This window comes from Oryza sativa, chromosome 2 (genome assembly GCF_034140825.1).
Source record: "Oryza sativa Japonica Group chromosome 2, ASM3414082v1".
Lineage (NCBI taxonomy): Eukaryota > Viridiplantae > Streptophyta > Magnoliopsida > Poales > Poaceae > Oryza > Oryza sativa.
The window spans coordinates 19,719,841-19,747,261 of record NC_089036.1 but is presented as its reverse complement, the minus strand read 5'-3'; the positions used below and the strand labels follow the sequence as shown (position 1 = coordinate 19,747,261).

General features: G+C 41.9%; 3 protein-coding genes across 4 annotated transcripts; 1 reads left to right on the top strand and 2 right to left on the bottom strand.

Annotated features, from left to right (window-relative positions):
* Positions 1 to 7,007: 7,007 nt before the first annotated feature.
* On the bottom strand, positions 7,008 to 9,241 carry LOC107280065 (protein WHAT'S THIS FACTOR 9, mitochondrial). Its single transcript, XM_015770007.3, has 2 exons — positions 7,853 to 9,241; positions 7,008 to 7,462 (listed from the first exon to the last, which is right to left on the bottom strand). Exon 1 carries the CDS (start codon positions 9,182 to 9,184, stop codon positions 7,991 to 7,993), a length of 1,194 nt encoding a protein of 397 aa, XP_015625493.1. The 5' UTR covers positions 9,185 to 9,241; the 3' UTR covers positions 7,008 to 7,462; positions 7,853 to 7,990.
* Positions 9,242 to 9,333: 92 nt separating this feature from the next.
* On the top strand, positions 9,334 to 12,448 carry LOC9267259 (chloroplastic import inner membrane translocase subunit HP30-2). The gene is made up of 6 exons (XM_015770008.3): positions 9,334 to 9,674; positions 10,328 to 10,443; positions 10,690 to 10,816; positions 11,684 to 11,832; positions 11,922 to 11,984; positions 12,125 to 12,448. Exons 1-6 carry the CDS (start codon positions 9,381 to 9,383, stop codon positions 12,150 to 12,152), a joined length of 777 nt encoding a protein of 258 aa, XP_015625494.1. The 5' UTR covers positions 9,334 to 9,380; the 3' UTR covers positions 12,153 to 12,448.
* A 621-nt stretch (positions 12,449 to 13,069) lies between these two features.
* LOC4329520 (chaperone protein ClpD1, chloroplastic-like) lies at positions 13,070 to 18,028 on the bottom strand. 2 transcript variants are annotated; one of them, NM_001416631.1, is made up of 12 exons: positions 17,136 to 18,007; positions 16,539 to 16,708; positions 16,213 to 16,442; positions 15,998 to 16,106; positions 15,778 to 15,905; positions 15,560 to 15,661; positions 15,197 to 15,478; positions 14,994 to 15,103; positions 14,618 to 14,912; positions 14,288 to 14,521; positions 13,828 to 14,058; positions 13,070 to 13,596 (listed from the first exon to the last, which is right to left on the bottom strand). In NM_001416631.1, exons 1-12 carry the CDS (start codon positions 17,747 to 17,749, stop codon positions 13,285 to 13,287), a joined length of 2,817 nt encoding a protein of 938 aa, NP_001403560.1. In that variant the 5' UTR covers positions 17,750 to 18,007; the 3' UTR covers positions 13,070 to 13,284. The 2 variants fall into 2 exon arrangements, with proteins under 2 accessions (NP_001403560.1, XP_025879360.1); XM_026023575.2 differs by having other exon boundaries at positions 13,083 to 13,596; positions 15,197 to 15,490; positions 17,136 to 18,028.
* Positions 18,029 to 27,421: the final 9,393 nt, after the last annotated feature.

Here is a 27,421-nt window from a genome sequence, read left to right as displayed (position 1 = left end):
GCTGAGCAGCTGTGATCAGGCTCATCGGAGAGGAGCGAAGTCATATCAGGGTCCAAGTAAGCATGATTCTGCCCCCAGGTGGAAACAACGACCGGGCCGGCTTAAACAGCCTGACACTATACCACAGAGGCACGCAGAAACCACTGACTCCAGCCCCAAAATCCTGATTACTGTTGCATTTTAGATTCTCGCGATGGTGGACATGTCGACGACAGCAGAAGGACAAGCTTGGTGTGGCTTTTGAAGCCACTGCGAAGAAGAAAGCTCCGGTCGTCTTTGCTGCCTCTCCTCCTCCATCCCATTGGGAAGTTAAAACCCTCGCTCTCACCTCATCTGCAGTGCAGTGTGCAGGACAGTACTACCTCCGTCCCAAAATAAGTGCAGCCGTGGATATCTGAGCCCAACGTTTGACCGTCCGTCTTATTTAAAAAATTTGTGAAAAATTTAAAAATAATTAGTCACACATAAAGTACTATTCATGTTTTATCATCTAATAGCAATAAAAATACTAATCATAAAAATTTTTCAAATAAAATAAACGGTCAAACGTTAAACGTAAATAATATAAAACTACACTTATTTTGAGACGGAGGGAGTATTAGCGTACAGATTCTTCCGGACTCCGAGCCCCGTTCCAACCCCAAGCTTCGAGCTGGACGGGAGCTGCTACTACTTGTCACGTAGCGGCAGCACAGAAGGCTGCGCCAGCTTTGAGGCTTTGACCGGCCAACCGCAGCACGGCACGACCCCATCATTGCTGCTACGGACTCATCACACCACTCGCGCTACACAAACACACAGCTCCAACCTTGCACTTGCGAACACGATTTGGATTGGATTATTTCCAGCTCGGCCGTCCGTCCATGCCTGCCATGACCAGTCGCACCAGGCACCACCACCCCAATTATTTCCCCGCTGCTGTTTCTCCCCGAGCGAATCCATCCATCCACGGATCCACCACCGTGTCATCGCCAATCATTTGCTGATCCCCGGCCTGCCTGTGCGCCGCACACGGCATCCCCTCCCTCCCGGTGTTGGCTTCTGGAACAGAGGAGGCCAGCTAGCGCGTGCACACTAGCACCACACCACCACGTACAGTACGTACGTACGTAGTCCCATTTTGCTCGCTGCATGCGTGTCTTGTTGGTCACTGGGACGGCAGCCGGTCGCCCGGCGATTGACACGCCACTCACCCGTGTCGACTCCAGTGTCCTCTAGCTCCTCTCCTCCTTGGCTGCAACTGCAAGGGTAGTACAGTAATAGTAGGGCCGTGTCACAACTTGCGCGCGATTGCTGGCTGGTGGTGCTCTGAGCCCCGTGGATAGTTTTTCGTCTCCAATTGGGTGGAAATGTGCAACGGAAGCTAGTACTATCTCCGTCTCAAAATAAGTACAGCCGTGGATATTCGTGCTTAACATTGACCGTTCATCTTATTTGAAAAATTTGTGAAAAATTTAAAAATATTTAGTCATACATAAAGTACTATTCATGTTTTATCATCTAATAACAATAAAAATACTAATCATAAATTTTTTTTAAATAAAACGAACGGTCAAACGTTGAACGTAAATAGTGCAAAACTACACTTATTTTGGGACGGAGGGAGTACGGAACAAAAGTAGATGGTTGTTTTTATCCTCGAGTGAATCAAAGACGGCTGCTGATAGGCTGAGCAACGGCGTAGTGTAGCACGCACCTGGCTCAGCTGAATTCGTGCCTTTGTCACAATGCAAGAATCCATCGTTGTACGTCAACACACGGCCAAGCGTATAATATATACACTCCTGTCTCGAGAGTAGAGGAAGGGAATGCCTTGCTTTGCATTGTGCAGAGAGTTGGGGGGGGGGGGGGGGTGGTGACCAGATCAAGCTAACCTGTGATTCAATAGGGAAGTTAAGATAGATCAGAGCACAGTTATTGAAGGCGTCGCTTGAGGGGAACATGCACGGTAGGAGTGCCCATCGCCCATATGGACCTTCTTTTTTATCTTCATCTTCGCCTTGCCCTGGGCTAACAATCAATAGAAAATGCTTTAGGATTCTCCGGCCAGTGAGCTCAGATGCAGTCTCACATGCAGCAACCGTATTTATTTGGGAGTGGTATTGACCAAACGAATGGTCCCCCCCGGATGAGTACTGTTCCATTACAATGTAGAGTACCGGTAACAGCAGATCAAGATGATACAGCCATATAGCTGCGGTTGTAGCCTTGCAGAATATTACAATGTGTACCTGATGCCATTGATGCGTTGCTATAGCAGCAGTACAAGCAGGATAGACCCATCACCCATGTGCTATTCTTGCCCAAAAGTGTGAACAGAAACAATCAAACAATAGTTCCAGGGTAAAAAAAAAATAAACAGAAACAACATCCTGAGGAGCAAACTTACCTCTTACTATCAGCAGACAACCCCGACAAAGAGCAACTATCTCATGTTTTTCATTAGATTAAAATTTCATGAACGACACATTTTGATGTTTAGCCCACCCTGTGAAATGCAGATAAGAAATGTCATAGAAAATGTAGTATAGTTGAAAAGGAAATTCATTTTGACAAATTGACTTGAGACGTCAGAGCTCGATGCTTGTATCCAGTGACTAAATTAGTGCCTACCATACATTGTTGGAACATAAAAATGTGACTTGCAGGAATGCTAATATAATCAGAATTAAAGTGTAAATAGTAGTACTTGATTAGCCGTATACTCTTGTTCCTGAACTTGTAAAGTTGTAGTATTCATAGGGTACACTAGGCCAAAAAAAGACTTGACTTCTCATCAAGGGATTGTTCTTGCTCTTCAAATTTCTCTCTACCTCCAAAGAAAAACTGAAGCAACAAGCAGGTTGATTTATGGGGCCTACAAGCTTAAGTATTCATTTCCTATAAGCTACCTCATCCAACTTGTTGCTATAATTTCAATAACACATTAACACAATATCTTATAATATGATACCTCAATAGGCCAAACATGCCATTTAGTCCCGTTGGATCCTTACGGTTTCTACACTATTTAGGTGTTTCTTCCCTGATTGACTAGTCAGTCGACCCCATGCTTTTGTGGTAGTATCTGTCTCCACCAACTATTTAGGTAACTGTAATGTTTCCAGGTAATTCTGATTCTACAATCTTTTGTTCATGAAGGTCATAGAACTGTTATAGACTTTAAGATCACATACGGTGCTTCTATAACATAACTGATGATGTGTAAGATATCATGCTTTTTATATGGTTCTTTCACCTCTATTTGGGGATCTGACCAACAATGCTAGTGAGGTCTCCACACTTTTGAGTTTTGTCAATAGTGCAGGCTGGATTTCGGAATGTGATCAAGACTATAAGATGCATGGGTTAGGAATTTTGTCCTGTCTGGTTGTGGAGTTGATGCTTGGCTAAAATATAGCCTCTAGGAACAGTGATATACAAAGTGAGGTAGGTTTGCAAATGTACAAGGCATGTGCAGGCTGTGTGAATGGAAGTGGGACATATCATCACTGAGATAAGTATGGCCATAGTGATTCTGGATCATTGTATCCCTGGTGTGGGGGATTTCAGATCCCTCGTATTTAAAATTTTAAATACCATGTTTTGTCCATGACCTACACACCCATATGGATCAATGTGAGGCCGGTTTTGAAAGCTCCAAATCATCTCTGGTCTTTTTCTCCGAAGTCCTAATTTTGCCTAGTTGCCAACAGATAATTTCCTACAAAGGCTTGAAACACCACAACACACTTGGTCCTATCGTCCTACATCACTCTATCACTCTCCTTCTTGCATGATCCTGTGCCCCTAATCTAGCAGGGTGCCTTCCTAGTTCCTGCATTTGGATAAGGCACAAAACACTACCTACAATCAACTTCTCCTAGTTGTGTTGGACCATTGGTGTAGTTCTGTGGCCACCTTTTGTACTTTTTGCAATAGACTCACGCATTTCATTTGAAACAATCCCGAGGTTAACTGATGTTAGACAACCACTAAATGTAGCTTCAAACATTGTTGGGTGACCACCATATCATTTGATATATGCTTGTGAAAATGACATTTTCATTGGCGCCAGGGAATGTTGTACCTTGGTTCTGTACTTTTGTAGCCTACATGATAGCATTGGTGGACCTTGCTATAGCTACACTTTAACAGCATTACAGTATGAATGCATGAAATATGCGCCCCCATCTTGTTCTATAATAGCAAGTAATCAGTAGTGCAAAGCTTATGATTGATGCAGACTAAAGTTAATACCATGCAGCTTGATTGTTGATAATTCAGCATAAGCTAAAATTTGCAGTCATACAGTGAGGGAATAATTGTGGTATCTGATGTACCTCTCAGATTGCCTGTTGGAGCCTTTGCTGCTCACATATCTTGGATCTCTGATGATCTTCTACCTTTCCACTAAAAAGATGACTTTCTATCATCCACCAAGCTGTAAAAGAGAGTATTCCTGATCAATGTAGCAAAAGAGTACTGCCTTAAAAAAATGTTAAATTGGTTCCATCTGCTCATAGGTTCTTTAGCAGGATGCCCAAAAAATTGCTAGCAGGTGAATAGAAGCGTTAGAGACTCACCAAGTATGCAAGTGTACAAATCAATACTCATCTGCGCAAGACTAGAAAAATAAGTGATATCTAGATGCAGATCTATTTGATGTGACAACATTACAACAGAAACAGGTGGGACTGAACGAAATTAAGAGGATCTGTCATTAATCTGATACAGTTTGATTTGAACATGCTGATGCTTCTTTGCTGTAGGATATTTTTATGATCTTAATATGGATCGCACTTGGTATCTGTAAAGTTACACATGATAATTTTGTGAAGTAAGATTAACAGCCATGGGTAATATTTAGATACTCAGGCCAGTTGCCCCCAATAGAAGCCTATGAAAATTTTAGTCTTCTCATGAATATATAAAAAATGTTTTACGGAGGTTCTGTAAGTTAAAAGACTCAAGAGTTCTACAGTTTCATGGAATCGCAGTACTGTAAGGAGAAAACCTTCTGATTCTAATGCTAGAGATTGTAAGTACTTTTCTTTTTGCGAAAAGAAAAAGTAAATACTAAAATGCCACAAAAAAACCTCAGCAACAAAATGACCACTTTGTTCATGTGGCTAATGACTCGCCTGAAAAAAAAATCATAGCTTGCTAGTTAATCTTCTATACATTTTATTGCTTCAAGACCGATAAGCTAGCGGAAAATTCAAAAGCTTGCTAGCTAGTATTACAAGGCTATTAGCTATTCAGGAAAAAAGAGATTCATACCCTTCACAAGTAGTTTATGAGGATGTCTAGTCATACCCATAAATGTCTGTGAATAATTAACAGGGCATCTGTGATATTAGATGCATCCGATATTAATAATATCCGCAGACAAGAGGTGCCCAGTAAACAGTACTTGTTGCTAATGGTCCTCAAGTTCTAACAAACAAGTCTACAGAGAATGGCTGTTAGCTGATTGACATCCATCATGAAGATGGGTTAAATCTACAATAATCAATTATCAGACCAATACTGCTAGTCACCAACTGGTCATTGGAAGTAATCATATGAGACGATAACCATGCAACAATTGAGAGGTAGAGAGTTCTCACTACCAGAGCCTTTTTAGTTCGAGTGTCACACATGAGCATGACCCTCGAAAACCTACTTTGTGAAGCCCTTTTGTTGGTCTGAGCCTAAATACTAGATTCAATTGAAACTGGCTCTATGCTGCCATTCTGGTTTTCACCTTTTCCACCATTGTCAGTATCCCAGAGGCTTAGGGCCCTCTGATCCTTTCCCTAGTGTTTGCTGTGACATGCATATACACATAATCCTTGTACTGCTAAACATAAGAGTATTTGCATTTAATCATACGAGACAATCATTGTGCAACTGAGAATGGAGAGTAAATCACTAACTGAAGACATTTCTAGGAAGAGCGTCACACAAAACCCTACCTACTGCAGTCTTTTATTGAATTCAGAGCCCAGAAACTAAATCCAATCATTCAATTGAGTATTTTCAGTTAAACACGACTGCTGGAATAAAATATTAAACTGAAGATCCAGATTGTCTCATGAAAAATCGAGTTCTGTTGTCTTTCCTAACTTTAAACTATTTTCTTCTTACTAGAATGAATGAATGACATTCCCAGGTGTCATGATCCTTACTCATGAATCATATCTTGGCTATATGATATATCTATGTAAACTCTATGGCTCTATGCAATCATATATTGAACCTATTGGAATGCTCATTTTTTCTATAAACTTGGTCAAACTTAAAGCAGTTTGACTTTGACCAAAGTCAAAACGTCTTATAACCAGAAACGGAGGGAGTAGTGATCAGTGATAACTCTATCACACAAAGAACCCCTGAGTTCTACATATCAAGTCATGGCTTTGGGTTTTCATTCATATGCAAATAGTCAAAGCGATCAAAGCGATCTATTCAAGAACCTTTTAAACAAACTCAATACAGTGTACTTTTTGTCGAACACATACTCAGAAAAGAGAGGATCTTTGGAATTTCAAACAAGGCACCTTTGGAGTGTCCAACTAAATACCCCTTCAATTATAATGCTGGAGAGGAGAATTTAGACGGTATGAAAAGAACAGTACAAAATGAGCTAACTAAGTAGCAGTACAATATAAATTGGATCTTGATTCATTAACCTTTTTATTTTGATTGTTTTAAGAATTGAAAGAAAGCAACAACATGATGCAGAAGAAAGTAGTAAGGCTGGTAAGGATTATATCATGGATATTACAAGAAAAGAAAATATCAGTTCAAAGTTCAAACAAAGATTGAAAACAATATGTTTTTGTAAATTACATCACATTAGCAAACATAAAGGACTGTTATAACTAGAGTCTCCTAATTGAATGAACTGTTTATGATCCTTGGAAACTGAATTATTCGATTTAGTTTTAGATTAATAAACTTATGAACTGTCATAACTTCAGAACCCCCCTGAAAGTGAGACTACTAGCTGCAAGTCATATACCGGGAAGTAGGAAGGAATATGGAGTTTGAACAATTGATTCCACACATTTTACCATCAAATTGCACACTATCTATTGGGTTACAAACTAGGTCAATAAGTTTTACGCATAATATGGATATGCAACTGTGTATGCTATCTACATAGAAACATATGAATGGACACAACAAAGCAAGACAGCTGCAATAAAAGTACAAGTTCATTACTAGATGAACATATATGCACATAGTACAGTTAACAAGAACACAAATAACCAGATAGATGCTATAGATTTTTTCATGTAACATATGATGAAATCCTGCTGGTGGTGCCACTGGAGCATTTCTGGTAGGCAATGTTGCCGCTTGGCTCAAGTCCAGCAGCACAAATGAGGTCCAATTCTCACATGGCCCAAGCAGCAAATGTGCATGCTTCAAACTTTGCAAGTTCTAATGTGCATACAGTCTGCTCGTCCCAAAGCCACTCTTCATCAAATTACTGCATGCAGGTAGCAAAAAATAACAAGTCTAAGTTACATGCTTATGATTTGGTTTGAACTCCTGTCCAGAAATTTAAACAGTGAAAGGGAAATAGTTAAATTTTCAAGCAACTTTTCTTTGAAAAGGAAAATAAAATAAGTAATCACTCTTTCAGTGCCAACATGCAAAACATAAATTAATTGAGACGTTATGCTCAGTCAAAGTATACGGTACTCAAATCTTATTTCTTGGTTCATAATTGCCAACAACATAGACCAAAAATTAAATTTGAATGACAGACTGAAGAAGCCAGAAATTCTAAACCAATGTAGAATCTTAAGGCTAAACATCTTGCAGTTTTTCTTCAAGGTTACTGTATGAAGGTGACAAGGTGTGCAACCGAACATACCTGCTGAGCCATTGACATCGTAGGGCATCCATCTGATGAGGTTCACCAAGTCCTTTTGGGCCTAACAAGTCATTGTGTGATCCAACTAAATCTTCTTCATTTTAGTGCACTCAAAATTGATTCACTGCACAGAAGCATTCATTCAGTGAGTTCAAATTCTTCTCCTCCTACACATTCCTCATCCTGCTCGCTGCACGAGTCACTTTCCCTACTCCTCCTCCTCCTTGGTGGCAATGCCGCCCTCATCACTGCCGAATACTCCTCCCTGATAGTAGCAAGTGGATGTGCATGCTTCGCGAGCAGCAGGCTTCCACCACCGTAAGCTTCCCTGAGCACAACTGTCTGCGTGCCAAGCACTCTAGAGAGGTAAAAAATGCCTGGATGGCGCTCGAACACCTTGGTGAACTTCTGCGGCATGCCGAGCAGCTTCCTCATGTTGCTCACATTGCGGCGCTCCGTCCTCTTCGCCACCGTGAGGTGCAGCAGCTCATGGAACACTCCTACATTCCTCTTCTCCGACACATCGGTGCGGCGATCGAGGCCTGAGGGATCGGCATAGGGGCTGGTGTACGGAAGCGCCTGCCATTCCTTCAGCCAGTTGATGCACTTGCTTCTGAGACCAAACCCTTTCGTGAAGCTCACCGGGAAGGGGAGGCAAGTGGTGTCACCGCCGCCGCCGCCAGCGGTGCTCTTCTCGAGCTCGGAGACGGCAAGACCGTCGTCCCACCAGAGGAGGCGGAGCCAGACGCGCTCATCGCCCTCGGGCTGGTCGAGGGCGAAATGGTCGGGGTAGCGGCGGAGGATGGAGGCGCGGTAGTCGCGGGGCAGGCCGAGGTCCCAGCGGAGGAGGTCGACGGTGTGGAGGGGGAGCGACCGCGGCAGCGTGAGCATGAGGAGGCGGCGGAGGCGGGACACGAGGTCGGGCTCGGATTCGACGAGGCAGTCCACCTCCCGCCGCCGGAGGTCGAGCGCCGCGTCCGTGAGGGACACGCCGCCGCCGCGGCGCAGCGCGAAGAGCGTGTGGTACCTGGCTAGAAACGCGTCCACCCCGTCCACGCCCCCGAACGCCCTGCGCACAGAGCTATCGGCGAGGAGCTCCGGGCGCGATACCCGGTGGCCTGGCCGGGCGGACACGACGTCGAGCAGGTGGTGGGCGGCGCGCAGGTCGCGCTCCCGCGACACCGCCCCGTCGAGCGCCCGGTCCTTCACCCACTTCAGCTTCACGTTCACCAGCGTCGCCCGCTGCTCCGCCGCGAACGCCGGCGCCTCCGACCACCCCCTCCTCCTCCTCCCCCCCATCCCCCTCGCCGCCCGCAGCCACCGCCCCGCCATGGACACCTCGCGCCGCTCCGCACAAGCGGAGGAGGTAGCACACCAATGGGCCTAGTTAACAGAACCAAATGGGCCTCGGCCTAGTTAAGCGAAGCCTTCGATGGGGGGGAGGGGGGATAAAGGCGTGTGCGTCTCCATCGGAGGAAGACGACGAGAAGCGAAGCAGCGAGAAGAGAGGTTGGTGTGGTGAGCGACGATGGCGATGGCGTCGTCGTCGTCGGCGTCTGCGGCGGCGGCGCGAGGGGGGAGCCTGGTGGAGGAGTGGAGCGGGCGCGTGAAGGCGCTGGAGGCGGGGTTCCGCAAGTGGATGGCGGAGCAGCCGACGCACATCGAGGCCGCGGTGACCACGGCCGTGGGGGCGGTGCAGGGGGCGGCGCTGGGGGGCCTCATGGGCACGCTCACCGCCGACGGGGGTTCCCCGTTCCCGACGCCGCCGCCGCCGCCGCCCAACGCGAACCCGCAAGCCATGGCGTCCTTCAAGCAGGCTCAGGTTGCCAACGCATCTTCTACCCGATTCTCCTTTTGGCGCATTTGATGAATTCTTCGTGAAGAAAACTGATGTTTACTAACGATTTACAACGTGCTGTATCAAGATTGCAATCTAAACACAACTGGAACAATCTGCTCTTGCTTTCGTAGATTCGGCTTACTAAATTGATTGATCATGATACATCTGTATGAATATCGTTAACAACGTAATGGCCATTTATAGAGTGGGCTCTCTTGCTAATGCGTGATATTGCTCCCGGATTGCAGTTTGAAGTTTTTCTATGTACAAAACTACAAATTGTTTCTAGAGCACAAAGATCGGTTAGTCTGGCATAGAATTAGATGCTGGTGAAGGGAGCCAATTCGGTACATCAATAACAAAGAATGGAGAGTGAAGTAGATTAATGGTTGTAATGTACTAGAAAATATATTCATTTGTTTGATCACTAGTTCCAAGCTTGCGTGTAGCTATAGCACAGATTTCACTTTGAGATTACAATCTAGTAATCTACAATAGATTAAAAGGCTCACCCATGAACTATGTAATCATGAACTTAATTTTAGGGTGGCATTTTTCATGTTGGCCATTTAGAGGCCACACAGATGTCTCCCAGTATTTGAATTTTTACACATCAAGGTTGGATCTATTTGTAGGCTTTAGCTGGTGGACCATTGGTGCAAGCCCGGAATTTTGCAGTTATGACTGGTGCAAATGCAGGCATATCTTGTGTAATGAGAAGGATACGTGGTGGTGAGGACATCCAGGGCAGGTGAGTCTTGGAATTTCATCTAGATTGGCACTACATTTAAAAGAACGCAACTTATATAACTAGTTTGGTGTTTGATATATGCAAATTAATCTTGTAAATGCTTGATTGCGATTTCCAGATATGAACCATTAAAGACAGGGATAAATTGTTCATATTCAGATTTCTGGATGGAACTATTAGTTCGAGTTAATAATACATACTCGTTGCTTTATTCTAGAGAAAAAAATGTCTTTTCTGTATGTGTAGCATGGCAGCTGCTTTTGGTTCTGGTGCTCTGTTCTCCATAGTTAGTGGAATGGGAACTCCCAATCCAGTTGCAAATGCAATTACAACTGGTGCTGCTTTTGCAATATTTCAAGGTGGCTTTTTCATGGTAAGAATCTAGATGTATTTGCTGGTTAATGGTTTTTGTTGTCATTTTCCTGCTCGTTCCATTTTATTACTAACCTTTGACATCTTCTGTACCCTGAAGTTGATTTGGTATGTCACTATTTGTGGAAATACAATTTTATCCTCCTTGTGGAGACCTGCTATAACTTGGCAGATATTAACGACTCCTGAAATGTTTTGCTTAATTTAGGAGTATATTTCTAACAATCTTGCTTAAGCCTAGCTATAGGAGTATATTTCTAACAATCTTGCTTAAGCGTAGCTAGAGTATGTAATTCATATGGGTACCGCATGTATACTTCATTTTATTTTGTCGGTTGAAGTCTATCATGTATGGAAATGATGAAACAGACTAAGTATTTATGACAGCAATGAGCTTTGGCAGTGTCACCATGCCACTTTTTTTCTTTCTTGTTAGTTGTTACAAACTCCATTTTGAGGTATCCATAGAGCTTGGCTAGACATGCAAACCTCCTAACCTTAGGCCTCCAGAAGTGAAGAGATTTGGTACAAAAGAAGCTACTTTGCTGTTTATGGAAGTATTTGGATAGGACCTTGACGATTTTGGATGGGATACGCGAGAGCAAATTATAGTGAGTTTAAATTTGAAACCCATATTCCGATGAAACAATTCTGTTGAAGTACAGGTTCTATAAGTATTTTTCTTTCTACCTTGATCTTTGCATGTGGAATTATCACACATAATTTTAGTAGCACATTTTGATTTTAGTAAATTTACTATTATTTGGTTATCTTGTCACTAGCCTTCAACCATTGATATGACGTTTTGATGTTTTATCCAGTATTCCTTGTAGCTTACTAGTTCTACCTGTTAATTCATTCTGTTCAGATTGGGCAGAAGTTCTCAAAGCCACAGAGCGAGGATCTGTACTACTCCCGTGCAAGGAGCATGCTGCAAAAACTAGGCCTCGAGAAATATGAGAAGAATTTTAAGAAGGGTCTACTCACTGATCAAACTTTGCCTCTCCTTACCGACAGGCAAGTCATTGTTTTTGTTTGTAATCAACACCATTTCTGAAGAAGGAAAAATTTACATGTCCACACTAATATGTTGACTGCTGCTTCAGTGCTCTGAGAGATGTGAAGATTCCCCCTGGCCCCAGACTTCTGATACTCGATCAAATTAAAAGGTTTGTGAGCGTCCCTCCCCAATCCATTCAACTTAAATGATAGTTTTATATTCAAAATTTAAGGACACGGAACTAGTTTTGGGACCCAATGCAAGGTAGGCCAAATTTCTGTCTGATGTCATTTATATATTTTTTTCCAGGGATCCTGAGTTTGGAAAAGCACGGTGAAGCCTCTCAGCCCTTGGCTCATGGCTCCTTGGATTGCGTAGGACTGTATTATCTGAAGCTATGCCATCTTTGTTTTTTTTATGATATGCTTCCTAGGCAACGTATTCATCATAAAGGTTTTTTTTTTTTGAGAGAAGGGGGGGGGGGGGGCTAGTTACTGTTGGATGGTAATTAGTTTTTATCTTCCTATTGAATTTTGTGCAACTATTAGTCACATGCTTGTGATACATTGTATACATCCTGTTCAAGAGGCAGATCATTTGCAAGGCGAATAAAATGTTTTTGTGTCTAGTAAAGGCATCGGTGATTCTGTTGTGTCAACTGACAAGGAAAAACTTGGGATGTTGTACGTGTCATTCTACGATGTTGAGAAATTAGTAAATAGGATGAGCAACATCTAGCAGATTGGGAATGTGTTGTGTGGAGACCACCAATTCTAACCATGCAAAAATTTGATCAAACTTGATTTAGTCTGCAAGGAATGAAATTCACAAACAGAGATGTTAAAACTTGATTTAGTTTGAAGGAACGAAATTCAGAAACACAGAAATGAACAGAGTGAAACGGTGAAACTTCAATATGTAGTATTTATACTATACGTTCTAATGGTCGTAGATTTCATATCTTCGAAATGAATTTGAGCTAGATAGTGAAGTTTTATATGTACGTATATTCAAGGATTTCAATAGCACCTCCGCGTATGTTCTTTTCAGTTTTCACATATAACTTAGGTTGTGGTTTGTATAATTTCACCACACGGATGGTCTCATATCTAGATTCGTTGTACTAGAATACATCACATCTAACCAAAATCTCTTATATTTAGGAACGGAGGAAGTATCCTTGTAACCTACTCCATTAAAATAAGTCTTGTTTCGTGAATACACAGAACAGAAAATTAATGACGAATCAACGATAACATTCCGCAACTATGGTTTCAAAATAATATATTTGATCAATTGAACAACAATATACAGTTGGGTACAAGTTTTAAGACATTTATATGCCCGAACGAATCCCTTAACTGTTATGTACATAATGAAATATATTCCGTGTCTACCTAAAAAAAGAATTAGTAATCTCGAAAGAATGAAAAATTAGATCTCTAATGTACTAAGCAGTATGCAGAACTTCAGAATGTCCGTGTCGGATCAGACAACTGGACAACCTTCTCATTCAGGTGGCTCATGCAAAGTTTCCCCCCGGCATCAATATCCATCAGTATCGTGTCCCCAGGCTTGTATTCGCCAAATAGAATTGCTTCGCTGATCACATCCTCAATCAGGTGGGTGACGGCTCTCCTCAGTGGCCGCGCACCGTAGCTCTTGTCATAGCCTTCTTCGCAAATCAGGTCCTTCATTGCATCGGACACCTCGAGGCCTATTCCAAGGGCTAACAGCCTACCCTTCACTTCTTGTAGGATGATATCAAGAATTGCTAGCATCTGCAATCATGTAAATGGGGCATTAGTTTCTCATCTGATCAGAAGCTGCAGAATAGGAATTAGCATTGACAATTATGTCACTTTAGTTGTGTGTCTAACTAGTTGCATAGCTAAATAAAATATTTTATCAGGTATTTATAGTAACTGACTAACGGAGTTATTATTATATAAGTTGACTAAGCATATGTAAGATTTTTTTAAGAAATTCAGGGCCAAGAGTAAGAAACTAACCTGAGTTTTCTCTAAGGGACGGAATACAACCATCTCATCGATTCTGTTGAGCAATTCTGGACGGAAAAATGCCTTCAACTCTTCCATTACTAGAGATTTCATTGCAACATATGAGCTTGATTCAGTATCTTCTGTCATGAAACCCATGCTTCGTCTTCCCTTTGAAATTGATGTAGAACCAATATTTGATGTCATGACAATCAATGTGTTCTTGAAGGACACTCTGCGGCCCTGTAGTCCACACAAAGCTCTAACGTAAATAAAACATATTCGGCATATGATTATGAACTACTTTAAATTTCATCCGAAAACAATGAGAAATATAAATGCAGAACCATTTTTTAGTTTACTTTCTAGGGATAGAACATTGCAAAAAATTGTCCATGTAACTCTACTATTTGAAACTTACTAATGGACATGTAACAAAGCAGTTGCATATCAGAATCTACTGATGTAGTACCTGTGAGTCCGACAGATGCCCATCTTCAAAAATTTGGAGAAGAATGTTGAAAATATCAGGGTGAGCTTTCTCTATCTCATCAAGTAATACTACAGTAAATGGCTTTCTCCTGACAGCTTCTGTCAGAGTACCAGTTTCACCATATCCGATGTACCCTGGAGGAGAGCCTATGAGCTTGCTCACAGTGTGCCTCTCCATATACTCGCTCATGTCTAATCTAAGCATAGCAGATTCCTGTTTACCAGAAAAAACCCTTGTCAAGCCACATTCTATGAATCATATGCAAATGTGTCAAAATAACCAGATCACAACATGGATAGAATGACTTACCGATCCAAAATAACTAGCTGCTAGAGCTTTAGTAAGCTCAGTTTTACCAACTCCTGTCGGACCACAGAAAAGTAGAGTGGCAATAGGTCTGTCAGGATCATTGAGGCCAACACGTGATCTCTTCACCGCTCTAGATATTGCCATAACAGCATCATCTTGACCAATCACACGCTTTCTGAGTTCACCATCTAGTCCTACGAGAAGCTTTCTATCATCAGCAGTTAACTGCTGGACTGGTATCCCTGACCACAATGAGGCAACTCTTGCAATTTCCTCTGTTCCAACTACAATTGGTCTGCATTATTCCAATAAAGTTCCATTGTGAGAGGACAGATAATGGAGATTATAGTGCACATGTTGTCATGAGAAAACTTACTCCTCAACTTGGAGTTCAGATGTCAACTCATTCATGTCCTCGCTTGGTGCTTTAATGGCAGCACTGCCATTCTCTTGACGAGGGGAATACTTCATCTGGTTTGATGACACCTGAGTAATTTAGGACAGAACAGGTTATATATTTAACACCTGATGATGGACCAAACAAAATCATCATATAACAAGTAGGAAATGCCCCATTACCACTTCATGCATGTTTTGAGCAGCTCTTATCTCTTGCCAGTATTCATCTGGCGACTTTAAGAGGATTGAAGACTGCCCTTCTTTCTTCCTATTAAATGATTCCATTCGAGCTCTACTGCCAGCTTCATCAATCAGATCGATGGCCTTGTCAGGGAGCTGCCTGTCAGGAATATATCTTGCTGACAGATAAACTGCTGCATTGATGGCTTCTAAGGTAAATTTGCATTTGTGATATGTTTCATATTTTTCACGAAGACCAAGTAATATCTTCACAGCATCATCCTGCAATGTGTTCTAATTGTGGTTGAGAAACAAATGTACAAGTAAAATCACCTAACTTCATTATGAAAATATCTGCAATACCTGACTAGGCTCCTCTACTAATACTGGCTGGAAGCGGCGAGCCAAAGCCTTATCCTTCTCAAAATGCATTCTGTGTTCATCTAGAGTTGTAGCTGCAATGCACTAAAAATAAAAAGAAATATTGCCTATAAGATAAGAAATATGGTTGTTAAGAAAGATGTTCTTTCTTTCCTACATAGAACAAGAGCGTGTAGTAAGAAACATGATAAATGTAATACCTGCAATTCACCTCTAGCAAGTGGGGGCTTCAGCAAGTTGCCAATGTCAAGGCCAGCACCCTTACCCTTTCCAACAGTGCCAGATCCAATAAGATTGTGAACCTCATCAATGAAAAGAATAACATCCCCTGCACCAAATTTGGAGGCAACCTTGAATGTCAAGATCAAATCCAGAAAGCCTTATGTATGATTTAACATTCAGATAGCATTACTAGCTGACCTGCTTCCCGGACTTCACGAATTAAACTAGTAACCCTGGACTCCAGTTCACCTCTTTCTTTTGCACCAGCAATAAGTAGACCAACGTCCAATGACATTATACGCTTTGCCTGTGTGGTAATTTTAAATGTGAGAACTGAGAATACTATTGTTGTAAAGCTGAATTTTACAAAACGAATTTTCTTGTATCATCCATCATTTGCAATTCAAGCTTACCACAAGGTAAATGGGGACATCTCCATTTGCAATTCGAAGAGCCAACCCTTCAGCGATTGCAGTTTTGCCAACACCTGCCTCACCCAAAAGAATAGGATTGTTCTTTGTCCGTCGGCATATTATCTGAACTACTCTTTCAATCTCCTCCTCACGGCCAATGATAGGATCAATAAACCCGCCACTAGCTTGTGTGGTCAGATCTAAACAAAATTGATCAAGCGCACCCTTTTCTGAAATGGCAAACATGACAAAGTTGCATTCAACTTCCTTAGCCAATACCATCAACAATCATGCATATGAGCTTCAATAAACAGCAGCTTCCTGACCTTTCTTTGAATTTAAAGATTTCGAGAAGGCAGATCTTCCAGCTCCAGCAGGAGATTTCTTGGGTACTTTGAAAGATGATGCTCCTGCAGGTTCTCTGCAATCTTTCGCAAGCTCCGCTTGGAGTCGGGTAAGCGCTACTGATGCTAGTTGACTCGGATCCGCTCCCAAGCTGCAACAAATAACAAGATCTATTTATGTTGGCACAGACGGTGAAAAGGACAGGGTAACAAATTATCATGGTAAAATGATTCCATCATATTGTTTCCATAAGTACAGTGAGTTACATTCATTAGATCCTCTCTGTACCAACTTAAACTTTCGGTATAGCATTAAAACACTGATTGGTGATGGATTATCCATGGACTTTTTCTAAACTAGCTAAAAGGTTATATTACTATCAGATGACAAAATGGTGTGTGTTTCTTATGAGGAACAAACAAACAATTGGAGTGATTGTCGTTGTGCTTACAAGAGACAAGTGGCATCAGAGTGGATCGGATGAGAAATTGAGGTGATAATGAACAGCAGCAATAAAAATTTCCTAACAGAATCAAAGCGGATATAATAGTAAGCTAAGCAGTTTAACAGCTACCTACCTCCTGAGGAGGCTGTTGGTGGTGGGATCGTCGAGGGTGAAGAGCGCGAGGGCGAGGTGCTCCGGGGAGATGAAGCTGCAGCCCATGTTCCGGGAGAACTCCACGGCGACCTCGAACACCCGCTTGCAGCTGCCGGAGAAGGGTATGTCCATTTCCAGCCCGGAGCCGGACGGCGACGGCGCGCCGGGGGTCAAGTCCCTGGCGCCGATGCCGCGGCACTCCTCGCGCGCGCGCTCGATGTTGATCCCCGACGAGAGGAACCCGCCCGCCGACCGGTCCTCGGCGATGAGCCCCAGCAGCAGGTGGCGCGGCGCCACGGCGCCCTCCCCGAGCCCCTTGGCCTCCCGCTGCGACAGCACCACCGCCTTCACCGCCCGCTCCGTGAACCGCTCGAACACCGCCCTGACGACCGCGCGCCGCGCCCGCCGCGCGCCCGCCTGCTGCGCGTGCGCGTGCCCGCCGCGCGGCGCCGGGCGCAGCGGGTGCGCCAGCACCACCGCCCTCCCGACCCCCACGGCGCCCCACCTCGCCGCCACCGCCGCCGCCGCCGCCCCGGCCGCCGCGAACCTCCTCCCGGGCACGGCCGATGACGTCGAGCAGCAGCACACCTCCATCGTTCGATCACCCGCCGCAACCGCACCAACCAACCACTACTACTATCTTTAGCCCCTCTCAATTAATTCAACACAATCAATCAACGAACGAACGAACTACGCACTTAACAAATGCTAATAAGCTGCGTGATCACGTTGCCCACGTATCTGTAAATACTGTAATCTAGAAATGTAGCGGTGTACGTATGTATACTCCGTATTTCTACGATCTACCCCGAGTCCCCGACTCGCTGGAGGAGTTGTGGTGGGTGAACGAACGAAATCGGTGAATTGAATAGCGCCGGGTTGGACGAGGGGGGGTATAAGAAATACCGGGCGGAAGGCGAAGGAAACACGCAAGGAAGGAAGGAGGGTGAGGAATTCACGTTGGAAATGGGGAGTTTGGGACGGTAGAAAGGGATCGGGGGTTTGGTTTTATCTGCGTGGGGGGATCGATCGATCGATCGGTTCTACCGCGCCGGCTACCGCCGTACGCCACCACCCACCCCCCCACACCGCGCGGTCAAAAGGCGTGGCGCTCCGTCCGACTGCGACGATTCCCCCCGCCACGCCGTGCGCGGTCTGCGCGATCGCGGCCGTCGGCGGGCTCTGATGATCGGCGGCCGCGGCGCGGGGGAGGTTTGGACTTTTGGCGTTGGCCGCTGTTTCGGCCGTTTCCGGGGTTGCCGTGCCGTGGCGCGCGCGGGCACGACCCACATGGCTAGCTCCTCGCACTTGTCGACTTGTCGACGTCGCGCGGGGGACTTCTCTTCTAGTATATATCGGCAACGTTTCGCGGGCGCGGGGCCCCGTGGTGGTGTCAGGTCAGCAGCTGCGCCCATTCCGTCCACGTGAGCAGCTTCCCCAGTGCGACGTACTACCCGCCGATCGATCGCTCACGTCGGCGCATGTGTCACGGCGCTTCCGCGCCGCGCGACGTGGCCGGCCGACGCATCGCGAACCGAACGGAACCCGGCCTGCCTGCTAGCCGCGCGCGTGTGTGCACAGACCGGAAGTTTCTTCACCGGCCGGCTACACCTACGCTACACGTGTCACGGGTGTGAAAACCACATACAGTTCCAGTTTTCCACCGTGTTTGTCTGGCACCGGGAGCTAGAGAAGGCGCCCAAGGTGGGTACGCACGTACGAGCTGACGAGCATATGCCGTGTTGGTACGACAATTTGGCTCTTTCCAACGAGGTTTTTGTGTGCTTTGTTAGCCATGCATGCTGCGTGCGTGGTGCTTACAGATTACAGCGTTTTGCTTGTGCTCTTTTAGGGAATCTCATCCGTAGAGGGCAGTCTAGGTAGCGTACGTATTGGATTCTCTCACTGTAGTCTCCACAGATCCGCCGCAAAGTGCCAAAGTGCCAGGAACCGACTTCTGAACTAATCCAGGTGTGCAAGCACCTAATACCTATACCAGCTGCCTAGGTAAGTAGTAGAGTATAGCAGTACTACTGGTACTAAATTGTAAACCATGCATGAAGATATCTTAAGGCCTGTTTGGTTTCTAGGGACTTATTTCAAGTCCCTGTCATATCGGATGTTTAGACACTAATTTAGAGTATTAAACATACACTAATTACAAAACCCATTCCATAACCTTGGACTAATTCGCAAGACGAATCTTTTGAGTCTAATTACGCCATGATTTTGACAATGTGATGTTACAGTAAACTTTTGATAATTATGGATTAATTAGGCTTAAAAAATTCGTCTCGCGGATTAGCTCTCATTTATAAAATTAGTTTTTTTACTAGTCTATGTTTAATACTCCAAATTAGCGTCCAAACATCCGATGTGACATGGGCTAAAAAGTTTTAGCCCCATCTAAACACCCCCTTAGCCATTTTAAACGCCACAGATATTTGTGTTTCAAATGACACGTTAATTAATTAGAATTCCTAGACAGTGTATTAAGAGAGCATTTGCGTGGCATATCTTTACTTCTCAAACAAAACTAGCTGGATGAACCATGCAATTGTGCGGCTAGCACACATATAAAGTTATTAAAGTTTTTATACATATGTTTTTTTTCAAAAATTGTTAAACAGTCATTTCGTCATCTTATAGCATATTAAAAGAAATTGAATATCGGGTTTCCAGGCTTTTAAGAGCTTGTTTGGTTGCTGCCCTGAGGGCCCTTTCCACCCGCCTGGCCTGATCCACCTCAGGCGTGTAATTAACCTCGTCCAGGCGACCAAAATAGGTGGCCTGAGCTCCAGGCGGCAGCATCGGTCGATAATCACCGCTGTAATACCTAACAAGAATACACGATGATGCAAACCACCACCGCCTCCTTGCTGGATTCCACCATCATCGTATTGTGTTTGGTCCGTGCGATGCAATCAGAAGAAACACTTTTTTTGGGAGGGTTTCCATTTAGAAGGAATGATCTATAGATTAATGTTGTCTAATGGAAGTGTTATAAACACTTTTTTACTCAAAGCACGCTATTTTGCGCCTACTAATTTTCCTCGGGCACGATTAGTTCCTAAAAAACCACACCAATCGACCTCTTATTTCTTGGTCGTCCCTTTATTTACTTATCCGGCATGTCACGGGTTCTATTCATTCTCCCTAGGACCTTTGAAAATCGTATCTTATAACTTTTAGAGTTTATTGTCTTGTTGGGTTTCTTTTTTATTGTTTTTAAAAGTCATGTCAAAACACGCTACCTTCCTCTTTATTGTTATTGCGATTGTAAAAATTGAACCTGATCGACGTTGGGTTCTTCTTTTTTTTTTCATTTTTACTTTTTACAGTCCCGACAACCTCCATGACCCTAGTGCTTCACGGCCTACCCTCCGCCTTTCCTCTTAATCATCATTAGTATTCTTAAAATCAAACCTAATCGTCATTGAGGGGGTTTTATTTATAGTTTTTAGATGTTCCATCAACCGCCACAATACTACTCTTTTACGGCTCGCTCACTACCCATTCTCTTTTTGGTGGTATCTGCGACTGATGTATTCTAGATGAGCTGCTTTCAAATATTTATTATTTTTTATTTCAACTTTTTATTATTTTTAGACTACGTTTCTACTTAAAAGCTTTTTTTTCTAGTTTCAGAATTTATTTTATTTTTTATTTAAAATTTTAATTAATCTTGTGTTATATTCTACATGGACTATTGATTTAATCGTTTATGATTTCATTATAAATTTCAGCTATTTTCAATTGTTCCTACTTGAACACTCAATTCTAATTTTCTAATTTATGGAATTATTTTATTTTTTTTATTTTAAATTTTAATTAATCTCGTGTTGTGTTATAGTATTATAGATGATCTCTCTTTTTAATATTCCTTTTTATTCCTCTAATTTTAGTTATTTCTAAATTGTATTCCTACTGAACTCTTATTTTTTACTTTTCTAACTTCTGAATCTATTGTTTATTCTAAATTTTAATTAATCTCGTGTTATGTTCTAGATGGATTATTTTTCATTATTCCTTATTTCTATTTTGAATTCCATTTAATTCTAAATTGTATTAAAAACATTTTATTTCCTTTTTTTTATAATTTCTAAATTTCATTTATTTTTTTAATTTTAGTTAATCTCGTATTGGTTTTATATGAGCTATTATTTCAATATTCCTTATTTTAAATTTCAAATTTCTATTATTTTTAAATTGTATTCTTACTTAAACTCTCATTTTCTAATTTTGGAACTTGTTTTATTTTTATTCCTAATTTTAATTAATAAAGTGCAGTGTTATAGATGGACAGTTATTTCAATATTCCTTTTTCTATTTTTAATTTTTGTTATTTCAAAATTGAACTATCTTTTTTTTATTTTTTTTTTAAAATTTTAGTTAATTTTGTATTGCGTTCTATATAGGTTCTTATTCTAATATTGCTTATCTTAATTTCGAATTGCAGTTATTTATAAATTGTATTCTTACGTTAACTCGCTTTTTTCTTTTTTAAATTCATAATTTATTTTATTTTTTATTTCGAATTTTAATTTATGTTGTATTGGGTTCTATATGGTTTCTTCTTGTAATACTGCTTATTTTTAATTCTGAATTTCAGTTATTTTCTAAATTGTAATGCTATTTAAACTCTCCTTTTATTTTTTTCCGATTAATATAGGAATTTCTAGCCTCCAACGTGGTGTCTTTTTTCAAGAGTGTTCTAATTATATGACAGATTATGTAAGATGGGGAGAATTTACTATTTGCCACTCTACCAAAATGCCAGTGCTCAAATGCCACCCAAGCATTTGGTCGGACGAAAATTTCAGTTCGTTCTTTTGATTTTACATTTAAACTAGCAAAAGTGCCCGTGTGTTGCACCGGGTGATTACGGAGTGTGTATATTGACCAAAATTGTTGTTTGGTTTAGTAAAAGTGCCCGTGCGTTGCACCGGAAAGCGCACAGATCAGAAAAAATATGCAATTAATTAAAATACAAATTCGCTGAAATATTTGGTACTTTTAAGTAGGTATGGGTATAATTAAATAAATTTACAAGTAAAGCAAGCGTGAGAAATAAAATGACATTGTTAAATTTAATTTTATTAAATACTCCATGATTAGTTACGCTCTTTGGAATTTTATTGGAATTTTCAGAGCTTAATTGCTAATTTTAATAATACAAACATCATTTAATAATTATTTAATTGGAAAAGAAAGAAAATCCTTCCTTTTAGGTTTGCTTAGAAATAAACACATTCAATAACTATAATTATAAATGCTTCTGAAAAAATGAAGCACTAAAAATGAACTTCTCTTTTTTTTTTCGGCCCGAGGGACCTAATATAGACTTATTTCCGGCCCGAGGGACCTAAAATAGACTTATTTCCGTCCCTTCCGGTCGGCCCACGGCCTAATCAAAAACCTAACCCTAACCCTCCCCACCCCTCCCCCCCCCCGCCTCCCCAAGCCGCTCGGCCGCCTCCCCCACCCCACTCCCGGCGCCGCCTCTCCCCCTCCCCCTCTCCCCACCGGCGCCACTTCCCCTCCCCTTCCTCCGACGGCGCCGCTCCCTCTCCCCATCTCCCACCTCTCCCCCTCCCCCCAACCGGCCGTCTCTCCCACCACCGGCATCGCTTCCCTTCCCTTCTCGCCGGCACGGCGCGGCGACGGCGGGCTGCGGCGGCGGCGATGGAGGGCTGCGGCGGCTTCCCCCACGCTAGCGGGCGGCGGCAGCGCCGCCCTTCCCCCACGCTAGCGGCGGCGACGCCCTTCTCCACGCTAGCGGCGGTGGCAGCGGCGGCTCTCCTTCCCGTCTCGCCGGCACGGCGCAGCGACGGCGGGGTGCGGCGGCGACGGCCGTCCCTCCCTCTCTCCCTCTCCCTCTCCCCGTCGGCGTCGGCGTCGACGGCGGCGTCGACGTCCGAGCGTGTATTCGTCGGCTGTGGCGGCCACCGCGGGCAGTTCCGGCAACGGCGCTCCCTCTGCCGCCTCTCTTCTCCTCCGGCGGCGGTGTTTTTTTTTTTGCAATTTTTTCTATCCCTATTGCTAACTGAATATGAATAGGATTGTAGGATTGTGTATGGACGAAAAACGGACGAAAATTAGATGTGACGACCAGAAAAATACGAATATTTATATTAGTTATAGAAATCGGTCACTTAAAAATGAAGACATATCTACTCGGTTTCGGTCCTTTTAGTCTAAGGCCTTATTCAGTTCCCAATCAAAAAATTTTCACCCTGTTACATCAAATGTTTGGACATATGCATAGAGTATTAAATATGAAAAAAAAAATCTAATTACATAGTTTGCGTGTAAATTGCGAGACAGATCTTTTAAGCATGATTGCGCCATGATTTGATAATGTGGTGCTACGGTAAACATTTGCTAATGACATATTAATTAGGCTTAATAAATTCGTCTCGCAGTTTTCAGACGAAATCTGTAATTTGTAATTTGTTTTGTTATTAGTCTATATTTTATACTCTAAATATGTATACGTATATTCGATGTAACACGTCAAAAAATTTTTTGGTTTGCGAACTAAACAAGACCTAATGTTTGGTCATGACTGAAATGACCAAAACGTTTTGATTAAAAAAAATAGCCGTCAATCAATTCATCATGACGATCAGCGGCCGGGCATGACTCAAATGACAGAGCGTCGATTAGGAACACGCATGAGAGACTGATTGGAGGGAGGCATTATAAACTAAGGGGACGTGTATTTCGCAAAACAAAAACTTTTCCCCAATCACATCTCGATGTTTGGACACATGCGAGTATTAAATATGAAAAAAAAATCAATTACACAGTTTGTATATAAATCATGAGATGAATCTTTTAAACCTAATTGTACTATGATTTAACAATATGATGCTACAGTAAACATTTGCTAATAATAGATTGATTAGGCTTAATAAATTCGTCTCGCAGTTTTCTAACGAAATCTGTAATTTATTTTGTTATTAGATTATGTTTAATACTTCAAATATGTGTCCGTATATTTGATGTGACACGCAAGGGCAAATTTTGCCATCTAAATAAGGCCGAAGTGTTTATTTTTGTCTTAGGCATTATAAACGTTATATCGCTATGTTTATGTTATTCGGTCAAATTGGATAATCTAAGCCAATGACCGAATTTTTCAAATTAAACTTGGTTAGTAAAAAAGTTATGAGCGAATTTATAGAACTAGAAAGGAAGCCCGCGCAGATGCGCGGGCATCTTATATATTGTTTATATAAATAATGCTAAGAGAATTAAGTCATATTTCACCATATACGTATAAAAATATTGTAGATTTTGCTTCATAGTAACAAAAATTTATGTTGTGAAATAGACAGTAGACTTTAATATAAATGATAAGAATGTCTCTTAGATTTAAAAAAAATCACTTTTGTCCAAGTAAACTCTTCTATTATCACTATTACTTATTATCATTGTTCTTAAAAGATAGATATGTTTTTAATAAATGGAACTCCATCTATACCGCCAAAATAAGTCTACATCATTAGCACATAAAACATTCATTTCAATTATGTACCTAAATATTTACGTCAACACTTATGTCTAAATCTACGAATAAGTATTCTAAAACTAACGCTTCTATTGGTATTAGGATAACACCGTTAAAAAATAGACATGAATGCCCCCTCTAATGGGTGGAACAATCGATGTTATTTATCTGTTGCCTTCAACCATGGGTCGACATAGTCGTGCCTCTCACAGTCTCATCACTTATATGCCGCCTAATTTATTTTAAAAAAAGTATTATGATATTAATTATTATATGTCAGCTCCATGTGCTGTAATGTATTTAGCACTATAATATAACTATGATAAGTTATCAAGATTTGAATACACCTAATTAAAGTTTGATTATAAAATTTAAAAATAATCTAAAAAATAGGTGTTTAAACACATTTAATTTGTTTTTAGATTGATCTAGTTTAACTTGCATATTAATTTTTGGAGTAATAAATTTTATTTTATAGTGTAGAAAATCCTATTTTGAAAACCGTCTATATTATTTCGATGGTTATACCAACTTATATTAGTAACTTTTGGGCTTTATAGCTTTATTATCGTGTGTTCATATGTTTCTTTGTATTTGTTTCAATCGAATATCCGGTAAAAGGTTTCTCTCATATACGCAGGAGATTAAAAGGAAGTGGGCTAATCTAATGATCCAAAATAATTTATTTTGGGTCCATCATTTTGAATGAAAATTGACAACGAAATTATAGAGTGCCACATGGCATTCTAAGAGTGCTTAGTCACATGGCCATATTTGCGGAGTAATAACTTTTGTTTTTATAGTATAGAAAATCCTATTCTAAAAATGACCATCTATTTTTTTTTCTACCGACGTACATACATTTTTAGGGTCATATAGCTTTTATTTTTACTCATACATCCGTACGTACTTTTTTAGGGAATAGTATCTAAAGGACTATTTTGTTTTATAGTTTTTTTTATCGTAGTATTTACTCTGATAATATATTTTTTGGGTTATATAGCTTTATTATCGTATATATCTATGTTTCTTTGTAAATTTTTTTTCAATCGAACATCCGGTAAAAAAGTTTCTTTCCTATACACGGGAAATTAAGAGGAAACGGGCTAATCTAATCTAACGATATAAAATAATGGTCCATCATTTTAAATGAAAATTGACAGCAAAATTATAGAGAGTCATGCATGTGGCAGTCTAAGAGTGCTCGTAGAAATGCCACATGACCTTATTTGTGGAGTAATAAATTTTGTTTCTTATATAGGATAGCCTGTTTTAAAAAACCGTCCATTTTCTTATACCGACGTACATCTATTTTTTAGGTCTTCTAGTTTTTATTTTTACTCGTGCATACGTAAGTAATATTTTTTCAAGTGAACATCATCTTTTCTAATAGTTATTTATCGTAGGTAAGTAATCTCTCTGTTTCAGGTTATAAAATGTAACTGTTTTAAGTTTAACGAAGTATATAAAAAATAGTAATTTTTTTGACCCAATATAAATTTATTATAAAAATATTTTTAATTATTAATTTAATAAAACTAATTTGGTAACGTAAATATTACTATATTTTAAGTTTCTAACTTAAAAAAGTTTGTCTTATACCAAAGTTAAAACATCTTATAAATTAAAATAGAGGAGTATTTTTTTTTCAAATGAACAGTATGCACGTGAGATTACACGATGCCATCGCATTTACGTACGTATGCTGAAAGGTTTCGTTTCTTTCCATAGTAATACGTACGTAAGTTTTTCTGCTGTTTCTTTCCATAGTGTACGTACGTAAGTTTTTTTTTTGTGTAAACAGTTTCACTCATATCCACAGAATATCAAGAGGAAATAATTAATAGATGTAATCTAATGGTCTAAAATAATGGGTCCACCAATTTAAATGAAAATCGATGGTGGGATTATAAACTGCCACATGACAACCTAGGAGTGTTTGTAGGAGCGCCACATGGCGGCTTAGAAGCGCTTATAGGAAGATTAATGGACTTTTAGTATATAATAGAAGATAGATAAATAGATAGATAATAGATAGATGGGGCTGTCTATATAACTTGTGACAAAAAATCATACCTTCTATCATTCGAATTTTGGATAATTGGATATGCTTCAAGATTTGTACAGGCCACTTAACCTAACTCCTCTCCTCCTTCCCCTGTTCAGATCACGCCGCCACCATCCTCCTCCTGTCCCACGCGCGATCCCCCGCCGCCACCGCCCTACCGTGTTGCCGCCCGCCTCACTGGCTGGAAGGAGAGAGTCAACGGTGCTGGCGAGGTCCCCCCGGTGAGCCCCCTCCCCCTCCCCTCTCCTCCGTCCCCCCTCTTTCTCCTCAAGGCGGTGACGGCGAGGTGCCCCTCCCCGCCGTCTTCCCCGTCTCCGGCAACTCCCCACGGCCGGATCCGCATCCACCGCCCGCCGCCTTCTAACCGTACACTTGCTTTGCCCCCACCGCCGACACCAGCCCACCGCCCTCCTCCATCCCCGCGGCTTCGACGGCGCCGCCGCCGCCTCGCCGCCCGCCGAAGCCCACCGCCCACCGCCGGTCCTTCGCTGCCCATGGCCATCCCTCTAAGCCCCAAGAAAACTCCCCTCTTCCCCTTCCCCCAACCCTCCTTCTACCCTCACCCCAACCCCAAACCCTAACCCGCATGCTCCCTATCAGAGTTGGGGGGTGTTGCCCTCTAAGCCTCAAGGAAACTCCCCTCTTCCCCTTCCCCTAACCCTCCTTCTACCCTCACCCCAAC